The 24,432-nt window shown below is 34.6% G+C and overlaps 3 protein-coding genes across 8 annotated transcripts in view; 1 reads left to right on the top strand and 2 right to left on the bottom strand.

Moving 5' to 3' along the window:
• The window catches only part of LOC128025575 (formin-2), a 123,833-nt gene that overhangs the window by 36,067 nt on the left and 63,334 nt on the right, over positions 1–24,432 (top strand). The window lies entirely within an intron of this gene.
• grem2b (gremlin 2, DAN family BMP antagonist b) lies at positions 460–5,909 on the bottom strand. Its single transcript, XM_052612065.1, has 2 exons — positions 5,746–5,909; positions 460–1,367 (listed from the first exon to the last, which is right to left on the bottom strand). The coding sequence occupies exon 2, from the start codon at positions 1,364–1,366 to the stop codon at positions 866–868; it is 501 nt and encodes a 166-aa protein (XP_052468025.1). The 5' UTR covers position 1,367; positions 5,746–5,909; the 3' UTR covers positions 460–865.
• Positions 6,960–24,432, bottom strand: part of rgs7b (regulator of G protein signaling 7b) — a 35,303-nt gene continuing 17,830 nt past the window's right edge. Inside the window, exons 4-19 of one of the 6 annotated variants that reach the window (XR_008186183.1) lie at positions 20,942–20,992; positions 18,969–19,075; positions 15,902–15,953; positions 15,217–15,281; positions 14,992–15,068; positions 14,816–14,897; positions 14,590–14,664; positions 14,378–14,476; positions 13,016–13,077; positions 12,415–12,525; positions 12,142–12,267; positions 10,608–10,794; positions 10,224–10,527; positions 8,846–8,880; positions 7,516–7,633; positions 6,960–7,366 (exon numbers count right to left, since the gene is read on the bottom strand). Coding sequence is in view for 3 of the 6 variants with exons in the window: in XM_052612055.1 (XP_052468015.1) it covers positions 7,292–7,366; positions 10,438–10,527; positions 10,608–10,794; positions 12,142–12,267; positions 12,415–12,525; positions 13,016–13,077; positions 14,378–14,476; positions 14,590–14,664; positions 14,816–14,897; positions 14,992–15,068; positions 15,217–15,281; positions 15,902–15,953; positions 18,969–19,075; positions 20,942–20,992 (1,259 nt within the window). In the remaining 3 variants the exon portion in view is untranslated. Of the gene's footprint in view, positions 7,634–8,845; positions 8,881–10,223; positions 10,528–10,607; positions 10,795–12,141; positions 12,268–12,414; positions 12,526–13,015; positions 13,078–14,377; positions 14,477–14,589; positions 14,665–14,815; positions 14,898–14,991; positions 15,069–15,216; positions 15,282–15,901; positions 15,954–18,968; positions 19,692–20,941; positions 20,993–24,432 lie in introns of those variants that run through there. The other 5 variants (XR_008186184.1, XR_008186182.1, XM_052612056.1 and 2 more) reach the window with 5 other exon arrangements.

Genomic DNA, 24,432 nt, shown 5'->3' with positions numbered 1-24,432 from the left:
TTCACAATTCCGTGAAACGTCAGAACTACAAGATATAAAATACAGAGAATGAATGACTTTTCTCTTATTTCTGAGTTTATATCGCTTAATTCTGACAAAACATTTTGGATTCAATACTGAGTTCATATCTTGCAATTCTGATCATATCATATAGTTGTGATGTGACTCCACTATTCTCTTATTACAGCAATTAATTGAAACCTTGTTATAGTTATTATTTTGTGTGAATGGGCCTTTATAGCCAGGACACCAATTTTCCCTTCAAAAATCTGCAGATTTGCATTGGATCTGCATTGGAGGTTCTCAAACATAGTCTTCCAGGGTTTTTAAATGGTGCAAATCAAACTCCACTGCAAGATAACTGTACTAACCAATGGAGAAACCCAACTTTAAACCACATGAAGGCTAGTTTTCCCAGGTCAGTTCTGGACTGAACTCTTCAAGAACAGAAGACGAGAATAGAACTCAATAGTTTTAATATAGACTTCACTTGTTTCTCTACATATATATTCTTTTGCTGTACCATATTTCCATAGAATCTCTATAATCAGTCTAGTTATGCATGTTTGGTGTTAACTATCACTGATCATCACACAGGTGGCAGCATCTCTTTCATAGAGTTCAGTGTGGAGACTTCTCTCGCACATCAGTCGGTTTCCACACACTCTCTAGTAGCTGTTTGAGACTAATGGCGGATGATAGTGTCCATTGGTGACCACCAGTGATCAGTGGTGACAGCTGGATACTAGTGCTGACCGATATTGACCGGTGTCCAGCAGGACAGTCTTAAGATGGCATGCTGAAGCCTTGCAGTCTTTCAGTTCAGATTAGCAGCAGATGTTTCCAGTGAAGCGTGGTCAGGATCTCACTGTTTCCCAGACTCGGACACGCTGACAGACATGCAGCGACACTGCTTGACGCGCTGGATCTTGCGGTAGCGGACGTCCGGCTGCAGGTCAGGGCAGTGGAGCTCCACTGTGAGGCTGGTGAAGCGCTGCGGTCTGCAGAAGGCACAGGACTGGAAGGACTCCTGCTCTTTCCTGATGTGCCGTGGGATGTAGAAGGAGTTGCACTGGCCGTAGCAGAAGCGGTTGATGACCGTGCGGCTCCTGCATCCCTCCTGACTGACCGTCTGCCGCAGCGGCTGCGTCTTGCACCAGTCGCTCTTCAGGTACTTGCGCTCGGTCACCACCAGAGCTTCCTGGCTGGAGGCCAGCACTTCCTGTTTGCGTGCGCGCCGGTCGGAGGTGTTGGAAACGGCTTTGTGGGGTGATGGGATGGATCCCTGCGGACGGGTCTTACGGCCAGCGGAGGCGAGACACAGCAGACCGGTGAACAACAGCCACAGCGCCACCTTACAGCTCATCCTGGAACAGACAGAGAGAGTTAAAACATCAGATCCACATCCTGTCTGACAGGAAGTCATGAGATGAGCAGCTGACCTCCTGACCCCTGTGAGTATGCAATCAGCAATATTTTTGCTCTCTTTTGTTGCTTAATACAGGAACATCTTTTTACTAAGTCTATTAATTTTTGTGAATACTATAAAAGTCAGGATTTAGACCGTATCATAGTACTGAGACTAATCTTTCTATTAGCACTTTTGAATCTTAGTGCTGCGTTTGACACTATCTACCTCTTTTGAATAGACTAAAAAATTGTTTATTAACATTGGAATTGCATGGTCATGGTTCAAATCTTACTAGTTTGACCATCATTAATTCGTAACGGCGAATAGAAGAGGTATTGATCACAAGTGTCATATGGAGTGCCACAAGGCTCAGTATTAAGACCGTTGCTTTTCACACTTTACATGTTAGCCTTGTGAGATTTTTATCAAGAAACATGGTGTTTTAGCTTTCACTGTTTTTCCGATGATATTTAGCTCTATATTTTTTCATGGCCTGATGAAACATACCAATTCGCAAAACTAACGGAATGCATACTTGATATAACAAACTGGATGCTAAATTTGAAAAAAAAATAAAAATAATTGTTTAGTAGATTATCAGCCCAAAAACCTCTGCTAGTAATAACCTAATATACTGTCTAACATTTGATAGCTGCCCCATTAATTCCTCATCATCAGTTAGGAACCTTTATAACCTAGAATATCAAAATCGTCCAAACTCTGGAACAATCTACCCAGCGTTGTTCGGGAGGCAGACACAGTCAGTTTGAATCTAGATTATGCATGGTTCATAAACTTTATATTATTGCTTCATAAATTGATGGTTGAACCACTGATGTCACATGAACTATTTTATCGAACTGATCTGATGGCTTCAGTTCAGTTCCTGAATTTGAAGTTCAGTTTCTTACACATGCACAAACACACTCACATTTTAAAATCATGATTAATGATTTAAAAAAAAACATTTAATGGGACTATATGTTAAATGACCCTACAGTTCTGACAGGTCAGTTTGACTGAATCTCTCCTAGTGTTATTTCTGGGGTCGAAGCATTTCACCCTGAGCTTTCACTTTGTTTCCTGTGAAGACAGGAAGTCACAGATTAACTTTAATTTGTCACTTTGTCTGCAGTCAGAGTTTCGGCGGCAGCCTGAACAATTACAGCTCTGGGATGAGAGCGAGCAATCCGTCAATCATGCTGGACATCTTTAGAACAGATGTGGCATCGCCGGAAGGAAAAACAAATGAGTGATTCATTCCCATAAACAAAATATTTACAAAGCAGCTTTTTTCATGAATCAAAGCTCAGCGCTTTCATTCCAGAGAGCGTCAAGGTTGAACCTTCCTTTTTTTTTTTAGCTTTTCCTGTTCTTGATTAGAAATCTCCAGGAATGACGGGCTTTTGTTTTTCCTCTCTGAAGCCTGACGGCTCTGGGAATCTCGTCTACGCTCGCTGTTCCTGGCCGTCAGCAGAACTCGGGCTGTTTGCATGAAGATGATGAATGAGAGTCGTTGCTGTAGTTGGGGATTCTGAGTTTGATTTCGTGGCCTCGGTGCAGACACCTCATAAATCTCATGACCCTGAACTCGCGCCGTCTCAAACTCCTTGTGATTTGTTTCACAAGACATACAGCGTCACAGAGTCGAAGAGTCTCGGAGTGTCTCCAGAGCTGCTGAAGGTCACGATGGTGGAGACGCTTGTGTTTGATTTAGTCATTCCAGCTTTATTTGACCAGTCAGACGTGTTTCTCCCTCATCTGATAAGATGAAGCTCCCGTATGAGAGGATCTCTTCTCTAGATTTGAAACTGCTGCAAATGTTGTTTTTTTTACACTGATGAGAAGCCTTATTTTAATATATCAATGAGTGAAGTTTATAAGAACATATAATCTGAGAGTTCTCTGTATTAACACTGTTGGAATGAAATATGATTTTATAACTCGTGAATCCTCCGAAACATTTATAAAACAAAACGATAAAACAAAACGACATAAATATTACTCTGAAAAATCTCAAACATAATAAATTACTTTTACTTGAAAAACTTTCACTTTCAGATGAAAAACTGATGAGTATTTAATGCTGTGATGATGATCAAGAGACGTACATAATGTTCATCAGCAAAGGGGAGAAGGCTAAATCTATTTTACAAAGTTGTTTTGACACTAATGTAACTCCATAGATCATTTTACAAAAAATGCTTTTGACACTTAATTGGACTCCATACAAACCTGAAACTTTTTAAAAATGGTTATCCCTCTTAGAAATAATAGTAAAGTGTCTGAAATAAATAAAAGATGTGTATTTTGAGGGTCTTGAAGTATTGCCAAAGTTCAGTTTGCTTACTAAAACCATTTGAGTGGAAAGGTCGTGACCTTTGTTTGGGGTCGAGGAAGATGGGAGGGGTCACAGGAAGCGACACAAATATCAGCCAATTACACTCTTAGAAAAGAGGTTCAGTGGGGTTCAATCTAGAACCTTTTCTTCCAAAAGTGTAGATAGTTTGCCATAATATGTAAATATGCACAAAATGCAGACTCTCTCTCACACACACACTCACTCACTCACTCACTCACTCACACACACACAGACACTCTCACACACACACTCTCACACTCTCACACTCACTCACACACACACACACACACACACAGACACTCACACACACACAGACACCGACTCTCACACACACACACACTCACTCACACAGACACTCACACACAGACACAGACTCTCACACAGACACTCACACAGACACTCACACACACACTCACACACACACACAGACACCGACTCTCACACACACAGGCACCGACTCTCACACACACACAGACTCACTCACACAGACACTCTCACACACACACACACACAGACACAGACTCTCTCACACACACACACACACACACACACACAGACACAGACTCTCTCACACAGACACACACACACTCTCTCTCACACTCACACACTCTCTCTCACGCACACACACACACTCACACAGACTCTCACACACACACAGACACACTCACTCACACAGACACTCACTCACACACACACACGTGTAATTGCCAGCAGCTGGAAAGCTCTGTTTCTGCTAATGTAGTGCAGTGTATGTTCAGATCCGAAGTACACGAGCGTTCATGAAGAGCCGGCAGATTCTCTAATTATCTGATTTCACACGTTTCCAGAGCTCATACTGATGGTTTAGAGGTGTGTGTGTGTGTGTGTGTGCACGCGTCGTCTAAGCGAGTTGTAATTGGTGGTCTTGGTCGATTAGCTCTGCTTGTATCTTGCTCCTGCCAGGGTCTGTGTTTGACAGCGAGACGCCGGACAAACGTGAGACAGATGGACAGAAGTCTGAATTCACCGCTTCTGATTTCAGAAATCTTGATAAGATCTGTTTGATTTTGACTCTGCTGCTCTACATGTGATCCTCATGTCCATCTGCCTCTCTGCAGAGAGTTTACTCAATTCAGTTTAGAATCCATTAGAACTATTATAGAACTACTCCACATTCACTTCAGTGAGATGCTCAACTGTAGAATGGTTTAAAAAGGTTTATCTTGTAAAGATACATTTCATTTGATCACTTCACAAACATTATAGGAACGTTACTTTTGAATCTTCTCTGAAACCAGTGGAAACATTTAAAACTGTTACTTTAGCATCCAACGAAAAGCTTCAGTGAACGATGGATAAATGTCTGTGATAATGGTTTAAGATGTTTTTCAAGACTTTAATACTGTGGACTATTAAAAATAATTATTTAGAAGAAATTAAGCATTTTTCTTATTTGTGCAAATGTTAACATTCCATTTTAGCATTTGGTAAACATTATGGAAATGTTACTTTTGAATGTTCTGACACAAATAGTTCTAATAGTTCAAAATATTTAAACATTTTAAACACTTAATGCCTTAAAATCAGTTTTTCTTGGTTATACAAACATTTCATTTTGCAAACACCCGAAATTTACTTTAAGTGTACTTTTAAATGTTCTCTGAAATTGTGTAAAAAAACATCCAACTAAAGCAGAAATAAAATGTTCCATGAATGATGTATAATTAGATTGTGACATTAATACTGTGGAAATTAAACATCTTGCTGAAAAACGTCATATTTTTTTAACATTAATAACAGGCTGGACTAGATGCAGAAGGATATTTTCTGACTTTTTACTGATCCTCCGAATGGTCAAGCATCAGCGGATTCATCGATATACGGCTAGTTCTGAGTGATTATGATTATAAAATCATAGCAGAGTATTTTGCTGATAAATCCTGTTTTGCTCAGTGTCTCAGAAGCAAACAGTCAAGCACAAGCCAAGCCTCACCTGGACGAGTGTGTGGTCAGAGACGGTCAGAGACGGAGCAGATCCTCCATGGACGAGCAGACGAGAGCCTCTTCCCTGCTTCTGACGGATTCTCTCGCTCTGTGATGCTGCTTTCTGGAGGAGACTCTATAAATCTGTGTGTGTGTGTGTGTGTGTGTGTGTTTGAACTCTGCTTTCTGTCTCCACGTCACTCACATGTGGATCTTATCACACTGAGAGCTTTCTATTGGCTCTGATCAGCACACAAATCACCCCCCCCCCCCCCCCCCCCGTTCACAGACGTCATGCAGGATCAGTTAAAAGTTTTTTTTGTTTTTTGTTACAAACAAGAAAATAAATCCTAAATAAGCTCATAATGTTGTCTTAAGTGTCAATTTTTCAGAAATGAGATTTCTACATGATCTGAAGCTGAATAAATCATCTCTCCAGTGATGTGTGGTTTCAACATTAAATACAACAGTCACAAAATACTGTGAAACATATTATAATATATATAATATTAAGAATCCAATGCACCGAGAAATTATCTAAAGTTGTAAATGTAAAACGAACAAATGCTATTTCAGTCTTTCTGCTTCATAATAACTTGAAACCATTTTCATGCAATTAATAAAAATCTCTCCGTGTGTAAATGTTAAGCGTGTAGCTGTTTCTAGTATGTGAATGTGCACATGTATGTATTTCTGGTATGTAGAATTTATTAAATATAATGTTCTCCGGCTCGTAAAGGACTTCTGTAAAACTTGCAATATGTTCAAAAGTGAAATAAAATTTGGCACACGAAAGCAAAATATAGAAATAAGCTTTTATTCTCCCTCTTGAACATTTTTTTTGTGAGAATCAAAGACATTTTGAGAAATATCAGTTTGTTTTGTTCCGTGGTTGATGTTATCATTTATATGGGTTTGTGCATAGTGCATTATTATTATTATTATTGAAGATTAAAATTGACTAATGTTAGCAAAAAATCTAAACATCATTCAGTAATATTTTCAAGCTTTTAGTAAATTGTCTGCTTATGGCAAAAAAAAAGCAATAAAATGTGTTAAATATAAGAAAAAGAAAGAAACCTTTCTTGAATAACAAAAGAATGATTAATCATGAATTAATAATGACTTCCACCCAATCATGACCGAATCACTGCGATTCACTGCCCTCTGCTGTTCAGAACAACACGAATGATTCAGAACGACTCAGAAGATTCACTGAGTCACTTTCATCTCCAGTCGCTTTATTCATGTCACTGTGGAGCTATGTACAGAATCAACATCATAAACACAAGAACCCAGACCGCATGAGCTGGACTAATCATCTCATAATCTTTGGATCGCAGTCGTTTTCTGAAGAAACAGAACTCAAATGAAATACTGTATGATGCAGATCTCAGATCAGTCACGGTCCATCATCACTATCATCTCTCTCATCGAGTCCATGAGGGAACAGTACTTTATGGATGGTGCGTCACGTTTAATGTACAGATGGTAAAATAAAGGTGTCCAAATATGATTAATATTATTAGCGTCCACTGTACATCATCCGAACACATTCATGTGTGTCTCAAGCAGCGGTGATTGTGTGAGCGCAGGTGTTCCTCATCAGAAATCACGCCGAATCTCCAGATCTGTACACATTTACAGAAGCAAAGCTCACAGAAAACAGCCAAACAGTTCTTAGATATAAAAATAACTGTAAGAGCTCAGATGGAGTGAAGCGCAAAGGCAAATCAACGGTGAGAGCAGTGTGTGTGTGTGTGTGTGTCTTCAGACTGACAGAATGAAGGATTCTCAGAGGATCCAGGAGATGTGTGTCCAGCTGGTGATCAGCAGTAATGAACAGACATGTGACGTGACGTGTGTGTGATTATACAAGCTTCGCTCGCTGACCGCATCTGAGGGAGAAACACACAGGTTTGTTTTTCTTTCTCTCATCAAACTTTGTTTCTCTCTTTAAAATGTTTTTCTCTTATTTTTGTTTTTTCAAAAGTTAAATTAAAATCCACATTTTTAGTCTCTTCAAATAAATAACTGAAACAAATATAAAATAAATTCCAAAAACTTTTTTTAAAAACTTTTTTATCCTCTAAACTCTTTTTCTATACAAAAAAAAGTATTCCAAATTTTCTAGTAAAAACAAAAACAAATAAACAGTTTTTTTCTCAAAAAAACATTTTTACTCTACATTTTTTTTTTTCAAATAAATAAAAATAACTAAATTCATATTTTTTTTCTCTGAAAGTTTTCACTTAAATAAGCCTCTGTTCACATAAATCACATAAAAGAAACTAAAACAAAAATAAAATAAATTCCAAAAACTTTTCTCTTTTCAGTTATTTTCTCCAAATTTTTTTTACTCTGTTCAAAAGTAAAAATGAGCAAACAAACAAATAAATAAATAATTCTCTCTAAATATTTTTTTCTCTTAAAAAAAAAAATAAAATCTCTCACCAAAAACATTTTAAAATCTCTTCAAATAAATAACAAAACAAAAGTAAAATAAATACCAAAAAAAATTATCCTCAAAACGAAACAAAAATCTCTCACTAAAAACATTTCTGTCAAAAAAAAAAACGAATTCCAATTTTTCTTGTAAACAAACAAACCTTATTTTTTTCTCAACAAAAACATTAAAATATACATTAAAATAAATTCCTAATTTTTCTAAATTGAATCGCTTAAAAAAAATTGTCACGAAAAAATAATACTCAATAAATAAAATAAAAAAAGAAAAATCTTTTCTGCAAAACACAATCTACTCTCTTTAAAATGTTTTTCTTGTTGTTGTTTTTTCCTAATAACTAAGATGTATTTTTGTCCCACCTTGAGATTTTTTATTCACAATGTTGTTCAGGCTTCTGTTTTATATATAATATTTATTATAACTCATTCTGGAGCGCTTGATTCTTGATATTATCATTAATGTAACTCTATTATTGTCCAGTTCTAGTCTGTTCATTGTGACTGTAAGATATTAAGATATTACAAACACTATCACCATTATTTTCTGTAAAGCTTCTTTAGAGTTAAAAGAGAAATGGAGAGGTTTGCATCTTCAGCAGAAGATCATCTCCTCACTTTAATAAACGCAGATATCTGAGACTCACCTGTGATGCAGATCCTAGAAAAGATTCTTGCTTTTCTGTGAAGGAAAAGAGAAAGAGTTGAAGAAGGAGTCGAAGCCGTGACGCACTTCTTTAAAGAAAGCTGCTTTTAATCATCACGGTTTCTCTACTTCTGCAAACACATCCAGTATTTCACTTTGTGCTGGATTACTTCATCAGATTCCAATATATTCTTCTTATTAGATTATATTATATTTTAAAATGCTCATAATTATCGCACTACAGTTACTTTTGAGTTGATTTATATTTGACATTTTCTTTTCCAGAAGGACTGTTGCTTTAATACATCTGTTCAATCGTCCAGTTTTGTTTAAGAACACAAAGAAAATTAAGAAATCAAACAGCATAAACCAAAATAAAATATTATATCATTTTTAGTAAGTGTTCAATTTAAAATTATTTATTTATTTTATTTGTTTAAAGTTCTTGATAACAAAGAATGGACTATTTTTATTTCTCTTTGTATTTTTATATCATTATAAAATTATTTATTATTATTATTAATTATCCAATTCAAGATAAGGTACATTTATATCATAGACAAAGAAATATATATATATAAAATACAAATAAAATATTTAATAAAAAATATATAACTAATAAGAATTACTGTAAAATAAAATACTATAAATGCTAAATACATACTATAAAATAAAATAACCAACATCAATAAAAAATTACTTAAATTATTTGTGTCAAAAGTCATCCAAAAGTAGTAGGATTACATGACCTAAAATGTGTAATTTTATTTTTATTTTGTAAAAAAAAAAAAAGTATATATATATATATATATATATATATATATATATTTAAAATAATATTAACTAATATACATAATAAATATGACAAAATAAAATAAATAAAAAATTAATTTAAAAAATGTGTAAAATTATTTGGGTCAAAAGTAATCCAAAAGTAGTCAAATTGCATTACTTAAAATGTGTAATTTAATTTAATTTTTTATTAAATTTTTACTATATACATACAAATATATTATATATATATATATATATATATATATATATATATATATATATATATATATATATATATATATATATATATATCATAAGAAATACTATCAAATAAAATAATATACTATAATATACTATAAATACTAAATATGAAAAAAATTTATGAAATAAATTGTTAAATTATTTGTGTCAAAAGTAATCTAAAGGTAATCCAAAATTGTCAGATTACATTACATAAAAACAGTAATGTAACAGATTATTTTTCTAACTACAATTTTTGTCATGCGTTTGTGTTTAGTGGATGATATTCTGTAACTCCGTCCGAGAGACTGACTGAAATGGTTTTCTGAGCTCATCTCCAGCATGTCTGTATCTCTAGAACTCACCACATCACAGAAAAACCAGCCAATCAGCACTTCCTGTCTCATCACTTCAAAACAAAACAGACACAACAGAACAGAACAGAACAGAACAGAAGAAACAAAGAGAAACACGTGCAAAACAAAAGAGACGCGGCAGAAGCATCGTGACGGAGACGAGGGCTCAGAAGCCAAATAAACACATTCAGATGGCCGTCTCCAGCCGCTTCAGAGGCTTTACCTTCTTCTTGGCCTGCAGCAGCTCCTGGTAAGCGCTGGATCGGATGAAGCGGCTGTAGGAGTCACTCTTCATCAGCTTATAGATGTGCTCCTGATCAAGCACAAACACACTGCGTTCAGGAGACGAGGACGAGAGCCTCACGTGAGTCGAGGAATGAGGACAGCACAGACCTGAGCGTCTTGGAAAGCGTATCGGCCAGGATCCTTGATGTTCTGCGTGGTTTTGTCGTAGCTCCTGGAGTCGACGTTGATGGCACTCGGAGCTCCAGGAGCCAGGAACTCTTCCCAGATCTCCTGCACCCTGCTGGGAACCTCTCGGATCGGACGCTTCTTCAGCTCCTGCACCGCCAGCCAGAACCTGCAGAGGGCGCCAGAGACCAGCAACACACTGCACTCACCGTTTCTCTTTGAGTCTCAAGTCAAAGTGAATTCGACAAAGACATTTTCAAATAAACTAACAAAAAAAAAATACATTTTAATATATTATAGCCGGATTTAATGCAACATTTGCTTTTTAATTATTTAAAAATGTTTTAACAAATAAATACATTTTAAAATAATATAGCTTGATATAATGCAACATTTACTTTTTGTTTATTGAAAAACGTAAAAAAATAAATAAATAAATAAATAAATAAATTATATATATATATATATATATATATATATATATATATATATATATAATAACAATAAAAAATACATTTTAATATAACATAGCCGAATAGAATGAGATATTTACTTTTGGTTTATTTTTCAAAAATGTCAAATAATAAATAAATAAATTTAATGTAACATAGCTGGATATAATGCAACATTTAGTTTTTGTTTATTTATTTACAAATTTAAAATAATAATAATAATAATAAAAATAGTAAGATAATATAGCCATATATAATTCAACATTTACATTTTTTGCATTTAAAAAATAAATATTACATAAATAAATACATTTTAATGTAATATAACGAGATATAACGCAACATTTACTTTTTATTTATTTATTTATTAAACAATGTAAAATAAAAAAAATATATACATACATTTTAATGTAATATAGCTGGATATAACGCAATATTAACTTTTTGTTTGTTTATTAAAAAATATACAACAACAATAATAATAATAATAAATAGTAATATAATATAGTCAGATATAATGCAACATTTACTTTTTGTTTATTTATTAAAAAAAAAAAAAAAATAGTAATATAATATAGCTGGATATGCAATATGCAATGCAATATTTACTTTTTAGTGTATTCATAAAAAATGCTAAATAATACTATAATAATAAATAGTAATTTAATATAGCCAGATATAATGCAACACTTATTTTTTCCTTAATATTTAAATGTTAAAAATATAATAATTTTTTAATAAAGTTGGATGTAATTATTACATTTTCTTTTTATAAATGTAAACAATACACTTCAAGATAATATTTACTTTTTTTATTTGATTTAATTCTTTTAAAAATTAATACTTTCCAAAACATTTTAATACAGTCTAGCTGGATGTACAAGATCTTTATTAGTTGTTTAAAATGTTAAAAATGCAATACTTTATTACTGTTTAAAATGTTACAGTGTAATACATTTGAATAAGATGCAACATTAACTTTTTTCACACTGCTCTGAAACGATCTTGTGATGATGAGATGATCGTGTGTGTGTGTGTGTGTGTGTGTGTGTTGGGGGTCTCACCTCAGGTTCTCGGAGCTGAACTCGGACTCCAGGAACTTGAGGAACTGTTCTCTCCCGGCCGGATCCTTCAGAACCTCGTCGAAGCAGAATCCCCAGCGCTTGACTCGGTGCTGCCCGGCCTCTTTACTGAGAGACGCCAGAACACATCCACTCGTCAGTCATCACCTACTACACTCCTGCTCTTTCATGCCCTGAGTTTGTGATTTTTCACATCCGTTTTTGCTCTAAAATCATCTCAAGGCTGACAGCTTTGCTTCATGACACTGAACACACCTGGCCTCCAGCTCCCAGGAAGTGACATCATCAGAGATCCAGGGGTTCGACGGCTCCGGCGTCGTGAAGAACGGATCGTACTCGATGTACTGCTCCGAGAAACTCAACAAACTACACGCAGATATCAACAACATCTAAACATCAGTTTACTGCAAAGTTAATATTCATGTTTCACTCATCAACGACGCATTAAACTGATCAAATGTGTCACTGAAGTCATTTATAATGTAACAGAAGAGTTCTATTTCAAATAAATGCTTTCATTTAAACTTTCATTTAAATAAAATGTATCAGTTTCAAGAAATATCACGCAGCACAACTGTGTTCAACATTGATAATAATCAGAAATGTTTCTTGAGCAGTAAATCATCATATTATTCTGATTTCTGAAGATCATGTGACACTGAAGACTGGAGGAATGATGCTGAAAATACAGCGGAGCATCACAGAAATACATTACACTTTAACACAGATTCACACAGAAAACAGATGATTTACATTAGAATAATATTTCACAATTTTTACAGTAGTTTTGATCAAATAAAAGCAGCTTTGGTGAACAGGAGAGACTGGAACACATGAAATCTTACGGTGAACTCACCTCTCTGCGACTTTGGACATCTTTAAGCAGTGTCTGTCCAGCTGTGTTTGCCAGTTCTGGATCTGAAGAGAAGAGACGAACACACACACATATAAATATATATGTCCTCTGTTTATAATATTCAGAAGTGATTTGTTTTGTACTTCTCAGCAGCTCTTTTAAGAGCTCAAAAAAGTCTCAAAAATTATTTAAATGATTTTAGTTACTTAAAACATTTATATGTTTCATTTTCTACTCATAGTTTACTCCAGAAATTATTTTGCTTTCTTATTTCTTATTACCATTTATTCATTTATTGCGTCTTATTTTATGTCTTGTTCTGATTTTTTGAGAATGTCATGTCAGAAGCCCTTATTAAAATTATTTCTTTCTTTTTTAAATATTTTTTAAAATGAGTCTGTCATGAACACAAAAAGATTAGAGAAGCTAGTGTTAGTCTATTAATCTGTTTAGTGCTAGAGTTCAAGGGTCAAATAAAGATGCAAGAGATGTGTTTTAAGCCGATTCTTGAAGATGGCTAAGGACTCAGCTGCTCGGATTGAGTTGGGGAGGTCATTCCACCAGAAGGGAACATTTAACTTAAAAGTCCGTAAAAGTGATTGTGCTTCTTTGGGATGAACAATCAAGCGACGGTCACTTGCAGAACGCAAGCTTCTAGAGGCACATAAGTCTGAAGTAATGCATTTAGGTAAATGTGTGCAGAGCCAGTGGTAGTTTTGTAGGCAAACATCAATGCCTTGAATTTTATGCGAGCAGCTACTGGAAGCCAGTGCAAATTGATAAACAGAGGTGTGACGTGTATTCTTTTTGGCTCATTAAAAATTAATCTTGCTGCCGTGTTCTGAATTAATTGTAAAGGTTTGATAGAACTGTCTGGAAGACCTGCCGAGAGAGCATTGCAATAGTCCAGCCTGGACAGAACAAGAGCTTGAACAAGGAGTTGTGCAGCATGTTCCCAAAGAAAGGACTTGATCTTCTTGATGTTGAATAAAGCAAATCTGCAGGATCGGACAGTTTTAGCAATGTGGTCTGAGAAAGTCAGCTGATCATCAATCATAACTCCAAGGTTTCTGGCTGTTTTTGAAGGAGTTATGGTTGATGTGCCAAAAAGCCATGTTTCTGAATGAAAGAACCTAATAAAGCCATGTAGACAGAGAAGAGAAGTGGTCCTAGTACTGAGCCCTGAGGCACCCCAGTAGGTTATATACGTGGTATCAATCAATGGTACCTGTATGATGTATTACAAACAAAATAAAAATAATACATTGTATTCAAATAAAACAATTACAGATAAGCTGCATGCACTACACAGAACATGAAGTCTTTCTCAAACACAGATCTGCTCAGACAGTCGCGCATCACCTGGTTGCGAAGCTCGTCCTCCGTGGGCTCTTTCACTTCCGGAGCGGCGGTGTGAGTCGGACTCTGACTGCGGATGTCATTCTGTAAACCGTACACTGACTGCACACACACACACACACACACACACAGCTTTTGTATTTATGTTTGTCTGTGTGTCAGTGTGTATGTGAGAATGAGTGTGTGTGTTTGTGTGTGTGTGTGTGTGTGTTTACCTTCCGTGTTTTGTGCGGCTGCTTCATCCGGGAGGATTTCTTTATGTCAGCTTCAGTAGTGTTCACACAGCCAGGCTACAACACACACACACACACACACACACAGGTCATACATTTTTTTTATACTTTTACAGAATGAGGCCATTTAAAATCTCTTAAATCATTAAGGTTTTGAGTTTGTCATGACAGGTGTGAGGAAACTCGATCACGTCCCAGTGAAACTCACCACAGGTCTGTGAACGTCCCAGAAGGCCCGCTCCTGACTGTCCAAGATCTTCCGCTCGATCTTGTCCCGCTTTTTGTCCACTCTGACAGGAGAGAGAAAGCACTGTGAACACACACACACACACACACACACACTGATATCGATTCCAGCATCTGATCTAGGATCTGATCACTCACTTCGCTTGTGCTTCTGCTTGCATGAATATAAACTCCCATTTCCGTGCAAAAGCTCTCTGTAGCCTCGCCAAACTCTCCTGTAGTGAAAACACACACACACACACACGTCGGAAAATACAATCCTTCCATCTGTTTTCATCAAACACACTTCAGTTCATAAAGCCTGTTTATTCACAGAATTAGATTTATGTAGATGCAAATAAAATAGAGAAGAGAGATGCTCACAGCTTCATAATCGGCCAGCTCCAGACGAGCTTTATTCTGCATTGTTCGTTTACAGAGGTAAACCGCTGCAGACAGACACACAGAGACCGTTTTAACTGTTTTACATGTGATGAAACAGTCATTGCACCGAAACAGACTGTAGAAATGCATTAGATCTGATCTGACATTCAGTAAATGAGCTTTTATATACACAGACACACATTCAGACACATAAACGTCTGCGATAAAGCAGTGGCTCTCATCCAGGGGTCCGGGGCCCACTAGAGGGCAGCACACGTCCAAACACCCACAAGATGACTTCAGTGATTTTATTTATTTATTCAATAATAATTCATGTTAATCAAATGAACACAAGATCTCTACTGCAGACACATGCTTTACTTGTCTGTGTAATATCATCTCTTTGAATTGTCTCTAATTGAGGACTTTTCATTTCATGAATGAATTATCATATCCTATAATTAATCTGATGAGAATCTAATCAGTGGACAGGTCTGTAGGACATCTCTGTCTGCGTCTTACTGATGAACATCAGGTAGAGTTTGTTGATCGATTGGTCTGATCTGGTCTGACACTTTCTCGTGTTTCAGGACACCGGCGCTCAAGAACATCAGAGGAGGATAAAACACAACACACAGGCCGCACACACACACACACACACACACACACTCACAGACGCTCTTACCATAGTCAGTGTTTTCTGGTTCCCAGCAGTTTGACGGCCAGAAATATGGAGTCTGTGATCAGCAGAAAACATGAACACAGCAGTCAATGACGGCTCAATGTTCACTTCAGCTCTCTCACACACACACACACACACACATATGACTTAAGTTCACTACATAGTCAAATTAATGTGGTCACCTAAACATCACAGACACATGCTGATTTATTAATTTCACATGTGCTGGAACCACATCTGAAGCACAGAATCCTCTAGAATCTCACTGTTTGTGTAGAGTTATGATTTATGAGTCACTGGAATAACCTCCTCATTACCGCTAACAATGCAGTGAACATCAATGACATCATGAATATGAAGACTGAACTCATTAATATGTTAATGACACCATGAATATGAATGTGTATCAGAATACGAACAGTGAAATAATGAATATGAATAATAAAATCAGCAAAATGTATGTGAATATTATGAATATGAATGTGCATTAGAATATCAATTACATTTTGAATAAAAATATGCAGAATATGTATTATGTCATGTATATGAATATGTATTAAAATATGAATGGATCCATAAATATTAATAATGAATGACATCATGAACCAGGAATATGTATCAGAACATGAATGATTTTATAAATATGATCTAGAGTATGAATGAAATCATGAAAATGAATATCATCATGAATATGTATCTGAATATTAATAAGCATCAGAAATTGTATTACATCATGAATACAAATCAAAATATCAATGCCATTATGAATCTGAATTTGAATTAGAATATGAATGATGTTATGAATGTGCATCAGACCATAATCTGATTATGAATCAAAATATGAATGTCGTTATTAATCTAAATTTGAATAATGCTATGAATCTAAATTTGAATAATGTTATGAATCGGAATTTGAATCAGAATATGAATGATGTTATGAATGTGCATCAGACTATAATATGAATATGAATCAAAATATCAATGCCATTATGAATCTGAATTTGAATTAGAATATGAATGATGTTATGAATGTGCATCAGACCATAATCTGATTATGAATCAAAATATGAATGTCGTTATTAATCTAAATTTGAATAATGCTATGAATCTAAATTTGAATAATGTTATGAATCGGAATTTGAATCAGAATATGAATGATGTTATGAATGTGCATCAGACTATAATATGAATATGAATCAAAATATCAATGCCATTAATAATCTGAATTTGAATTAGAAAATAAATGCTGTTATGAATCTGAATTTGAATCAGAATATCATTGAAATTATTAATCTAAATTTGAATCAGAATATGAATAATGTTATGAATCTGAATTTGAATCAGAATATCATTGAAATTATGAATTTAAATTTGAATCAGAATATGAATAATGTTATTAATCTGAATTTGAATCAGAATATGAATGATGTTATGAATGTGCATCAGACCATAATAAGAATATGAATCAAAATATCAATGCCATTATGAATCTGAATTTGAATTAGAATATGAATGATGTTATGAATCTGAATTTAAATCAGAATATGAATGATGTTATGAATGTGGATCAGACCATAATATGAATATGAATAAAAATATGAATGCTGTTATGAATCTGAATTTGAATCAGAATATGAATTACATTATGAATGTGCATCAGACCATAATATGAATATGAATCAAAATATGAATGCCTTTTTGAATCTGAATTTGAATTAGAATATGAATGCTGTTATGAATCTGAATTTGAATCAGAATATGAATTACATTATGAATGTGCATCAGACCATAATATGAATATGAATCAAAATATGAATGCCTTTTTGAATCTGAATTTGAATTAGAATATGAATGATGTTATGAATCTGAATTTGAATCAGAATATGAATTACATTATGAATGTGCATCAGACCATAATATGAATATGAATCAAAATATGAATGCCTTTTTGAATCTGAATTTGAATTAGAATACGAATGATGTTATGAATCTGAATTGGAATCAGAATATGAATGACATTATGAATGTGCATCAGACCATAATATGAATATGAATCAAAATATGAATGCCTTTATGAATCTGAATTTGAATTAGAATATGAATGATGTTATGAATCTGAATTTGAATCAGAATATCATTGAAATTATTAATCTAAATTTGAATCAGAATATAAATAATGTTATGAATCTGAATTTGAATCAGAATATCATTTAAATTATTAATCTAAATTTGAATCAGAATATGAATAATGTTATGAATCTGAATTTGAATCAGAATATGAATGATGTTATGAATGTGCATCAGACCATAATATGAATATGAATCAAAATATCAATGCCATTATGAATCTGAATTTGAATTAGAATATGAATGATGTTATGAATCTGAATTTAAATCAGAATATGAATGATGTTATGAATGTGGATCAGACCATAATATGAATATGAATAAAAATATGAATGCTGTTATGAATCCGAATTTGAATCAGAATATTAATTACATTATGAATGTGCATCAGACCATAATATGAATATGAATCAAAATATGAATGCCTTTTTGAATCTGAATTTGAATTAGAATATGAATGATGTTATGAATCTGAATTTGAATCAGAATATGAATGATGTTATGAATCTGAATTTGAATCAGAATATGAATGACATTATGAATGTGCATCAGACAATAATATGAATATGAATCAAAATATGAATGCCATTATGAATCTGAATTTGAATCAGAATATGAATGACATTATGAATGTGCATCAGACAATAATATGAATATGAATCAAAATATGAATGCCATTATGAATCTGAATTTGAATCAGAATATGAATGACATTATGAATGTGCATGAGACCATAATATGAATATGAATCAAAATATGAATTGCATTATGAATCTGAATTTGAATTACAATATGATTGACATCATGAATATGAATTTGTATCAGAATATGAATGATCATGTTTCTTCACAAACATCCACACGTGAAGATCAGCTGTTGGGGTCTTCAGATGTTCACAATTTTCTCAGCCAATCAGATGCAAGAGAATCTCAGAGCGTCTCACCTGAAAGCGGTAGAATGTTCCGTCATCTTTCAGCATGAGAACGTGGTCTGATATGGGGAAGAAATAACCGTGAGCCGCCATCAGCGTCCCCAGATGAAGAGCCTCCACTGCAACACACACACATAAACACACGCACTCACACACACACACACACACACACACACAAGCACGCACACACACAAACACACACAGAAATGGAGCTCTTGAGATATTTCAGATGAGATGCTTGTTGTCCTTTGATTGCAGCAGTTGCAGTCGTCTCGTCTCATCTCATCTCTGTCTGGAGTCGTTTCATAATTCATATATCATAAATGACCTCTGAGTAAATAATGCAGCTCAGCTCGATATTGCAATGGAATTAAAGGGACCGTTCACCCAAAACACAAACTCATCAGTTACATCACTTCATACGACAAAAGAGAGAGTCCTTCTGAACGCTCAGCATCTCCTCGTGCTCCACAGAAGAACATCAGATGAGTTTGAAATCACAGGCTGTGTGAATGATGACAGAATTAAAACATTTGGATGGATTATTTCTTGAAAACTAACACACATTGCCCTTCTGTCAGACTCTGGATCAACGCTTCTCTACCTTTTTGACTCCAAAGCCACTCCAAGCTCTAGATTTCTTTTCAAAACTTATTTTAATGGTCACTAAAATATCATTCAAATCATTAAATTTAAGGTTTCCGGGGATGTTGAATGTTTTCCGGGGATCCTGACCTATTTAACCAAAAAAATGTCATTACTTTTCCAGTTTGAAAATGATTTAAAATAAAATGTTCAACTAGATAAACTATTTCTAAGTGCATATTCATTATAAAATGCCCATAGCATATTAACATTTGAATAATTTACATGACATTTTGAGGTCTAGAAATCACACTCTTCCTTATATATCCAGGTTTCCAAAAAAACAGTTTTTCCTGGTTCTTCAAAAGCTAAAACATATTGTTAAAAAATATTTAATAATTATATATAAATGACAATAAAAATGCATACATTTTTTTTTTCTTGTCACTGCAAACACAGATCCAGGGTTATTTAAGTATCACGGAGTTAAAAATGTTTTATGAATAAATAGCCTGTTTCTGCTACTGAATAAAAAATAAAAAAAGTTATTGCGACTTTTTATCTCACAATTCAGATTTTTTTCACTGAAATGTGAGAAATATACCTGGAATTGTGAGTAATAAAGTCAGAATTGCAACATGAACTCACAATTGCAAGGTAAAAACTTACCGTTCTGATTTTTTTTCCTTGCAAATGTGAGTTTATGTCTAAAAATCCTTTAAAAAATCTGAATCACGAGAAAAAAAGTCAGAACTGTGAGATAAAAAAAAATCGCAGTTACCTTTTTTTTTTTTTTTTTACAGACAGCCATAGTTTACACATATATACATATACATATATGTATCAAGATAAACTAAATTAAATGAGAAACTGGCTTAAATAATACACACATTATATATATATATATATATATATATATATATATATTTTTTATTAATTTATTTAATTCAGTTAAAGTTTACTTTATTTCAAGTAACAAAAATTGTTTTATGGCTTTTAGTTTCAGTTAACTATAATAACCTTGCTAAGACAGTTTTGTAAAAGTGTCCAATAAGTTACGAAAACATTACTTTTTAAGTTTAAAAAAAAGGTCTTGTTTATCTGAATGTTAGAGAAAAATAATTACAGGACTGTTTCATTTTATCATTTTGCAAACTACTTTTGATTTGTTACTTTTGACAAATCAAATTTTCAGAATGTTACTTTTAATGTTTAAAAAAAAAGCTGAATATCAAACATTCCATGAACAGTAAATAAATAATGTTCTTGTTACATTTTGATAATGTGAACCTAGATAGATTTGACAGCACAGATCCATGCCTCTTCTCTCTGTCTGTAAGTGATTTCAGGAAAGACAGACGGTGTTTCACAGTTTAATATGATCTCAAATGTTACTGTACCTTGGTCTTCAATGTTCAGGTTCTTCTGCATCCACTGGACAATATCAGAGCCTGACAAACAGAAGAAAGGGCTTACTGACTGCATTCAGCTCATTATCCTGGTGCTACTGCAGAGTCGATCTGAATCTGACGGACAGATTTTGAGTCTGTGAAACTTGAAAAATCTGAAGATGATTGTTGAAATTTGCACTTTTTGCAGTATTTACAAACACAGGATCTGGAAGAGACAGAGTAACAGTCTGGACCTGCAGACAAACCCAACAAGTTTATCAAACAAAACTAAAAAAGTCTACTGGTTTAACTTTAACTTTAACTTAAAAAATACAAAATAATAAAGTAGGTCATAGATTCGATCTCAAGGACTGCCAATTGCAAAAAAAATTTTAAATTAAATTAAATTAAATTAAATTAAATTAAATTAAATTAAATTAAATTAAATTAAATTAAATTAAATTAAATTAAATTAAATTAAATTCAAAACTCGGCTTAGCCAAACCATAAAAAAATAAAATAAAATAAAATTAGTAAAGAATTAAAAATAAATAAAATAAAACAAAGCTTGGTCATGGGTTGAGTCAGTCAAACCAACCATTCTCTGAGAATGCCAACTGCACTGCATAAAATACACATTTTAGATGAAAATTTGGCAGCTAACTAAATTAAATTAAGTTGAAGTACTAAAATCAACTTAATCTAAAATACTAACATGGAAACACACACACACACAAAAAAAAATACATATATGAACAAATCACTATAACAGTTTAAAACAGCATTGTTTGGCCCTTGACTATCAGCATGTGATGAAGCTCAGACCTGGTGAACACAAACTCCCCTTCATGTTTGTTTCAGGACACCAATCGTTCCGGTAATGACCCCTCATTACTCCAGAAGCAGCACGCGGTGTTCCTGAAAACTAGGTTTTGGGGGCAGCCGGTGTGAGGACTTGTTAAATCAAGAGAAACTTGGGTGTGTTTCTAGAGACTCTGTGTCTTGCAGAGGCTTGTAGAGAAACCCCAGAGACAGCGAGAGACATCTGCGTCTGAAAGAGCCTCTTCAGAGACAAAGCAGAAATAAGAGCATCCTGTTTTAAACTGAAGCAGAGGCTCCAGACAGAGAAGATGTCCTGATATCAAACACGTGAAGGACAGCACATCATGTGAAAGTAGAACGAGATCTGAACCCAGACGATTCCAGTCCAGACCGACTCCATTTATCACCTTCCTGCTCTTATTATACTTGTCATAAAACACAGCCCTCATCAAACCATCTCGGAACTAAGCAACAGTGGAAAAATAATAATAATAATAATAAATAAAATGTATGTGTGTTTGTTTCTCTCTCTCACACACACACACACACACACACACCAGCTGTTACCAGCAGCTAAATTTATACTCTTTTAATTATCACTCTGTCTGTCTGAGAGCCGCAGGTCCATATGGATCTCAAACACTCGCCCTACTTCTCCATCCATCTCTCCCTCATTCTCTCACACACACTCCTTTTTCATTTCTGCTAATCATCCTGTGTCTTTGTTGATCTTTTGTGGATTTTCAGAGGAATGAGTGAGATCAGACGCCAGTGTGCGTTTGAGTGTGTGTGTGAAAACTACAGTAAAAATAGTGAAATATTATTCTAATGTAAACATCTGTGTTCTGTGTGAATCTGTGTTAAAGTGTAATTTATTTCTGTGATGCTCCGCTGTATTTTCAGCATCATTCCTCCAGTCTTCAGTGTCACGTGATCTTCAGAAATCAGAATAATATGATGATTTACTGCTCAAGAAACATTTCTGATTATTATCAGTGTTGAACACAGTTGTGCTGCTCAATATTTCTGTGGAAACTGAAACATTTAATTTTTTCAGGATTCACAGATGAATAGAAAAGTTCAAAAGAACAGCATTTATTTGAAATAGAATAATTTTGTAACATTATAAATCTCTCTACTGTCACTTTTGATCAATTAAATGCGTCCTTGATGAATCAAGGTATTAATTTATTTCCCAAAATATGATTAAATAAAAACTTTTGAATGGCACATATTGTTATTCACCTCAAGAATCTAACAGACGTCCAGTGATGAGTAATTCTTGACAATCTATGGATTAAAAAAAGCTTTATAAAAATGAAAACGACTCATTCTCATTCAGTGGTTTATTAGAAACTTGGACAAAAAAAGCAAAGATCAGATGAATCACAGCTAATGAGTCACGAGTCTGACACCAGAGTCTCGTTATGCTAAACACTGATTATAATAACACACTGTAAATCTGAGTGAGTGTGACGTGTATCAGTCGTGATGTTGCCTGGCGACGGTAAACAATCGACACTAACGGCGTCTGCTGGACACGAGACACTCGTCAGAACTGAACGAGCCTCATTATGATGAATGAAGCTGTAAGAATGAAGCAGTGTCTGTTTACAGAGAGATTACAGTTAAACTGCTGAAATACAGCCGAATAAACACTACAGTACAGTGTGTGTGTGTGTGTGTGTGTGTGTGTGTGTGTGTGTGAGAGAGTGTGTGTGTGTGTGTGTGTGTGTGAGTGTGTGTAGTGAAGCAGCTGAGGTCTCTGTTTCATATGTCATATATAGAAGATGCTTATGTAAGACTCTTGATTGCGTAACGGCAGAAACAGGCAGAGGAGGACCTGAACTCTTCCTCATCTCTCACTCAACTTTCTGGGGGGTTTTATTCCCATCATCATCATCATCATCATCATCATCTTAGCGCAGTCCTCCCATGATGCATCAGATCTGTGGGTTCTAATTAATACATTAATGAAATAACAGTCTGTGGGCTGCTCAGACTTCAGTGTTTAGTGTTGAGCACTAAACACTCTCTACAGTATCAACACAAAACTTGCTTTCCTTCCAGCCCAAATGTCTAAAAGATTCCTTAATCAAGACACATTTACTGAAGAATCAAGCCTTGTTTCCTGAGAAACTGATCAAAATGAACTTTGTTTTCATACTTTCATAAGTTTATGATTGAAAAAAGAACCAATATCTGCTGATGGACTTAATTCAAAAAAACTTAATTCAAAGAAAAAGGCTTCCATAAACTGAAAAAGTAAACAACATTTTATATTGAAAATATTTTCACATATTGGAAATAATAAAGTCGAAATTACCTTTGAAACACAACTTACCAGAACACCCTAACAACATCCTAGCAACAGAACACCTCAGGAATGTCCTAGCAACCATCCAAAATACCCTAGCAACATATTCGCAACAGAACTCCTCAGGAATGTCCTAGCAACCATCCAGAACACCCTAACAACATCCTAGCAACAGAACACCCCAGGGATGTCCTAGCAACCATCCAGAACACCCTAACAACATCCTAGCAACAGAACACCCCAGGGATGTCCTAGCAACCATCCAGAACACCCTAACAACATCCTAGCAACCACCCAGAACAGCCTATAAAGATCATAACAACAGAACACCCCAGAAACATCCTAGCATCAGAAAACCCCA

Source organism: Carassius gibelio, chromosome A12 (genome assembly GCF_023724105.1).
Source record: "Carassius gibelio isolate Cgi1373 ecotype wild population from Czech Republic chromosome A12, carGib1.2-hapl.c, whole genome shotgun sequence".
NCBI lineage: Eukaryota > Metazoa > Chordata > Actinopteri > Cypriniformes > Cyprinidae > Carassius > Carassius gibelio.
Note: the sequence above shows the minus strand (reverse complement) of the source record. Positions and strands in the feature narration are given on the sequence as shown.

Coding starts and splice junctions, on each gene's coding strand:
- grem2b (XM_052612065.1), bottom strand. CDS start 1,366: ATGAGCTGTAAGGTGGCGCTGTGGCTGTTGTTCACCGGTCTGCTGTGT.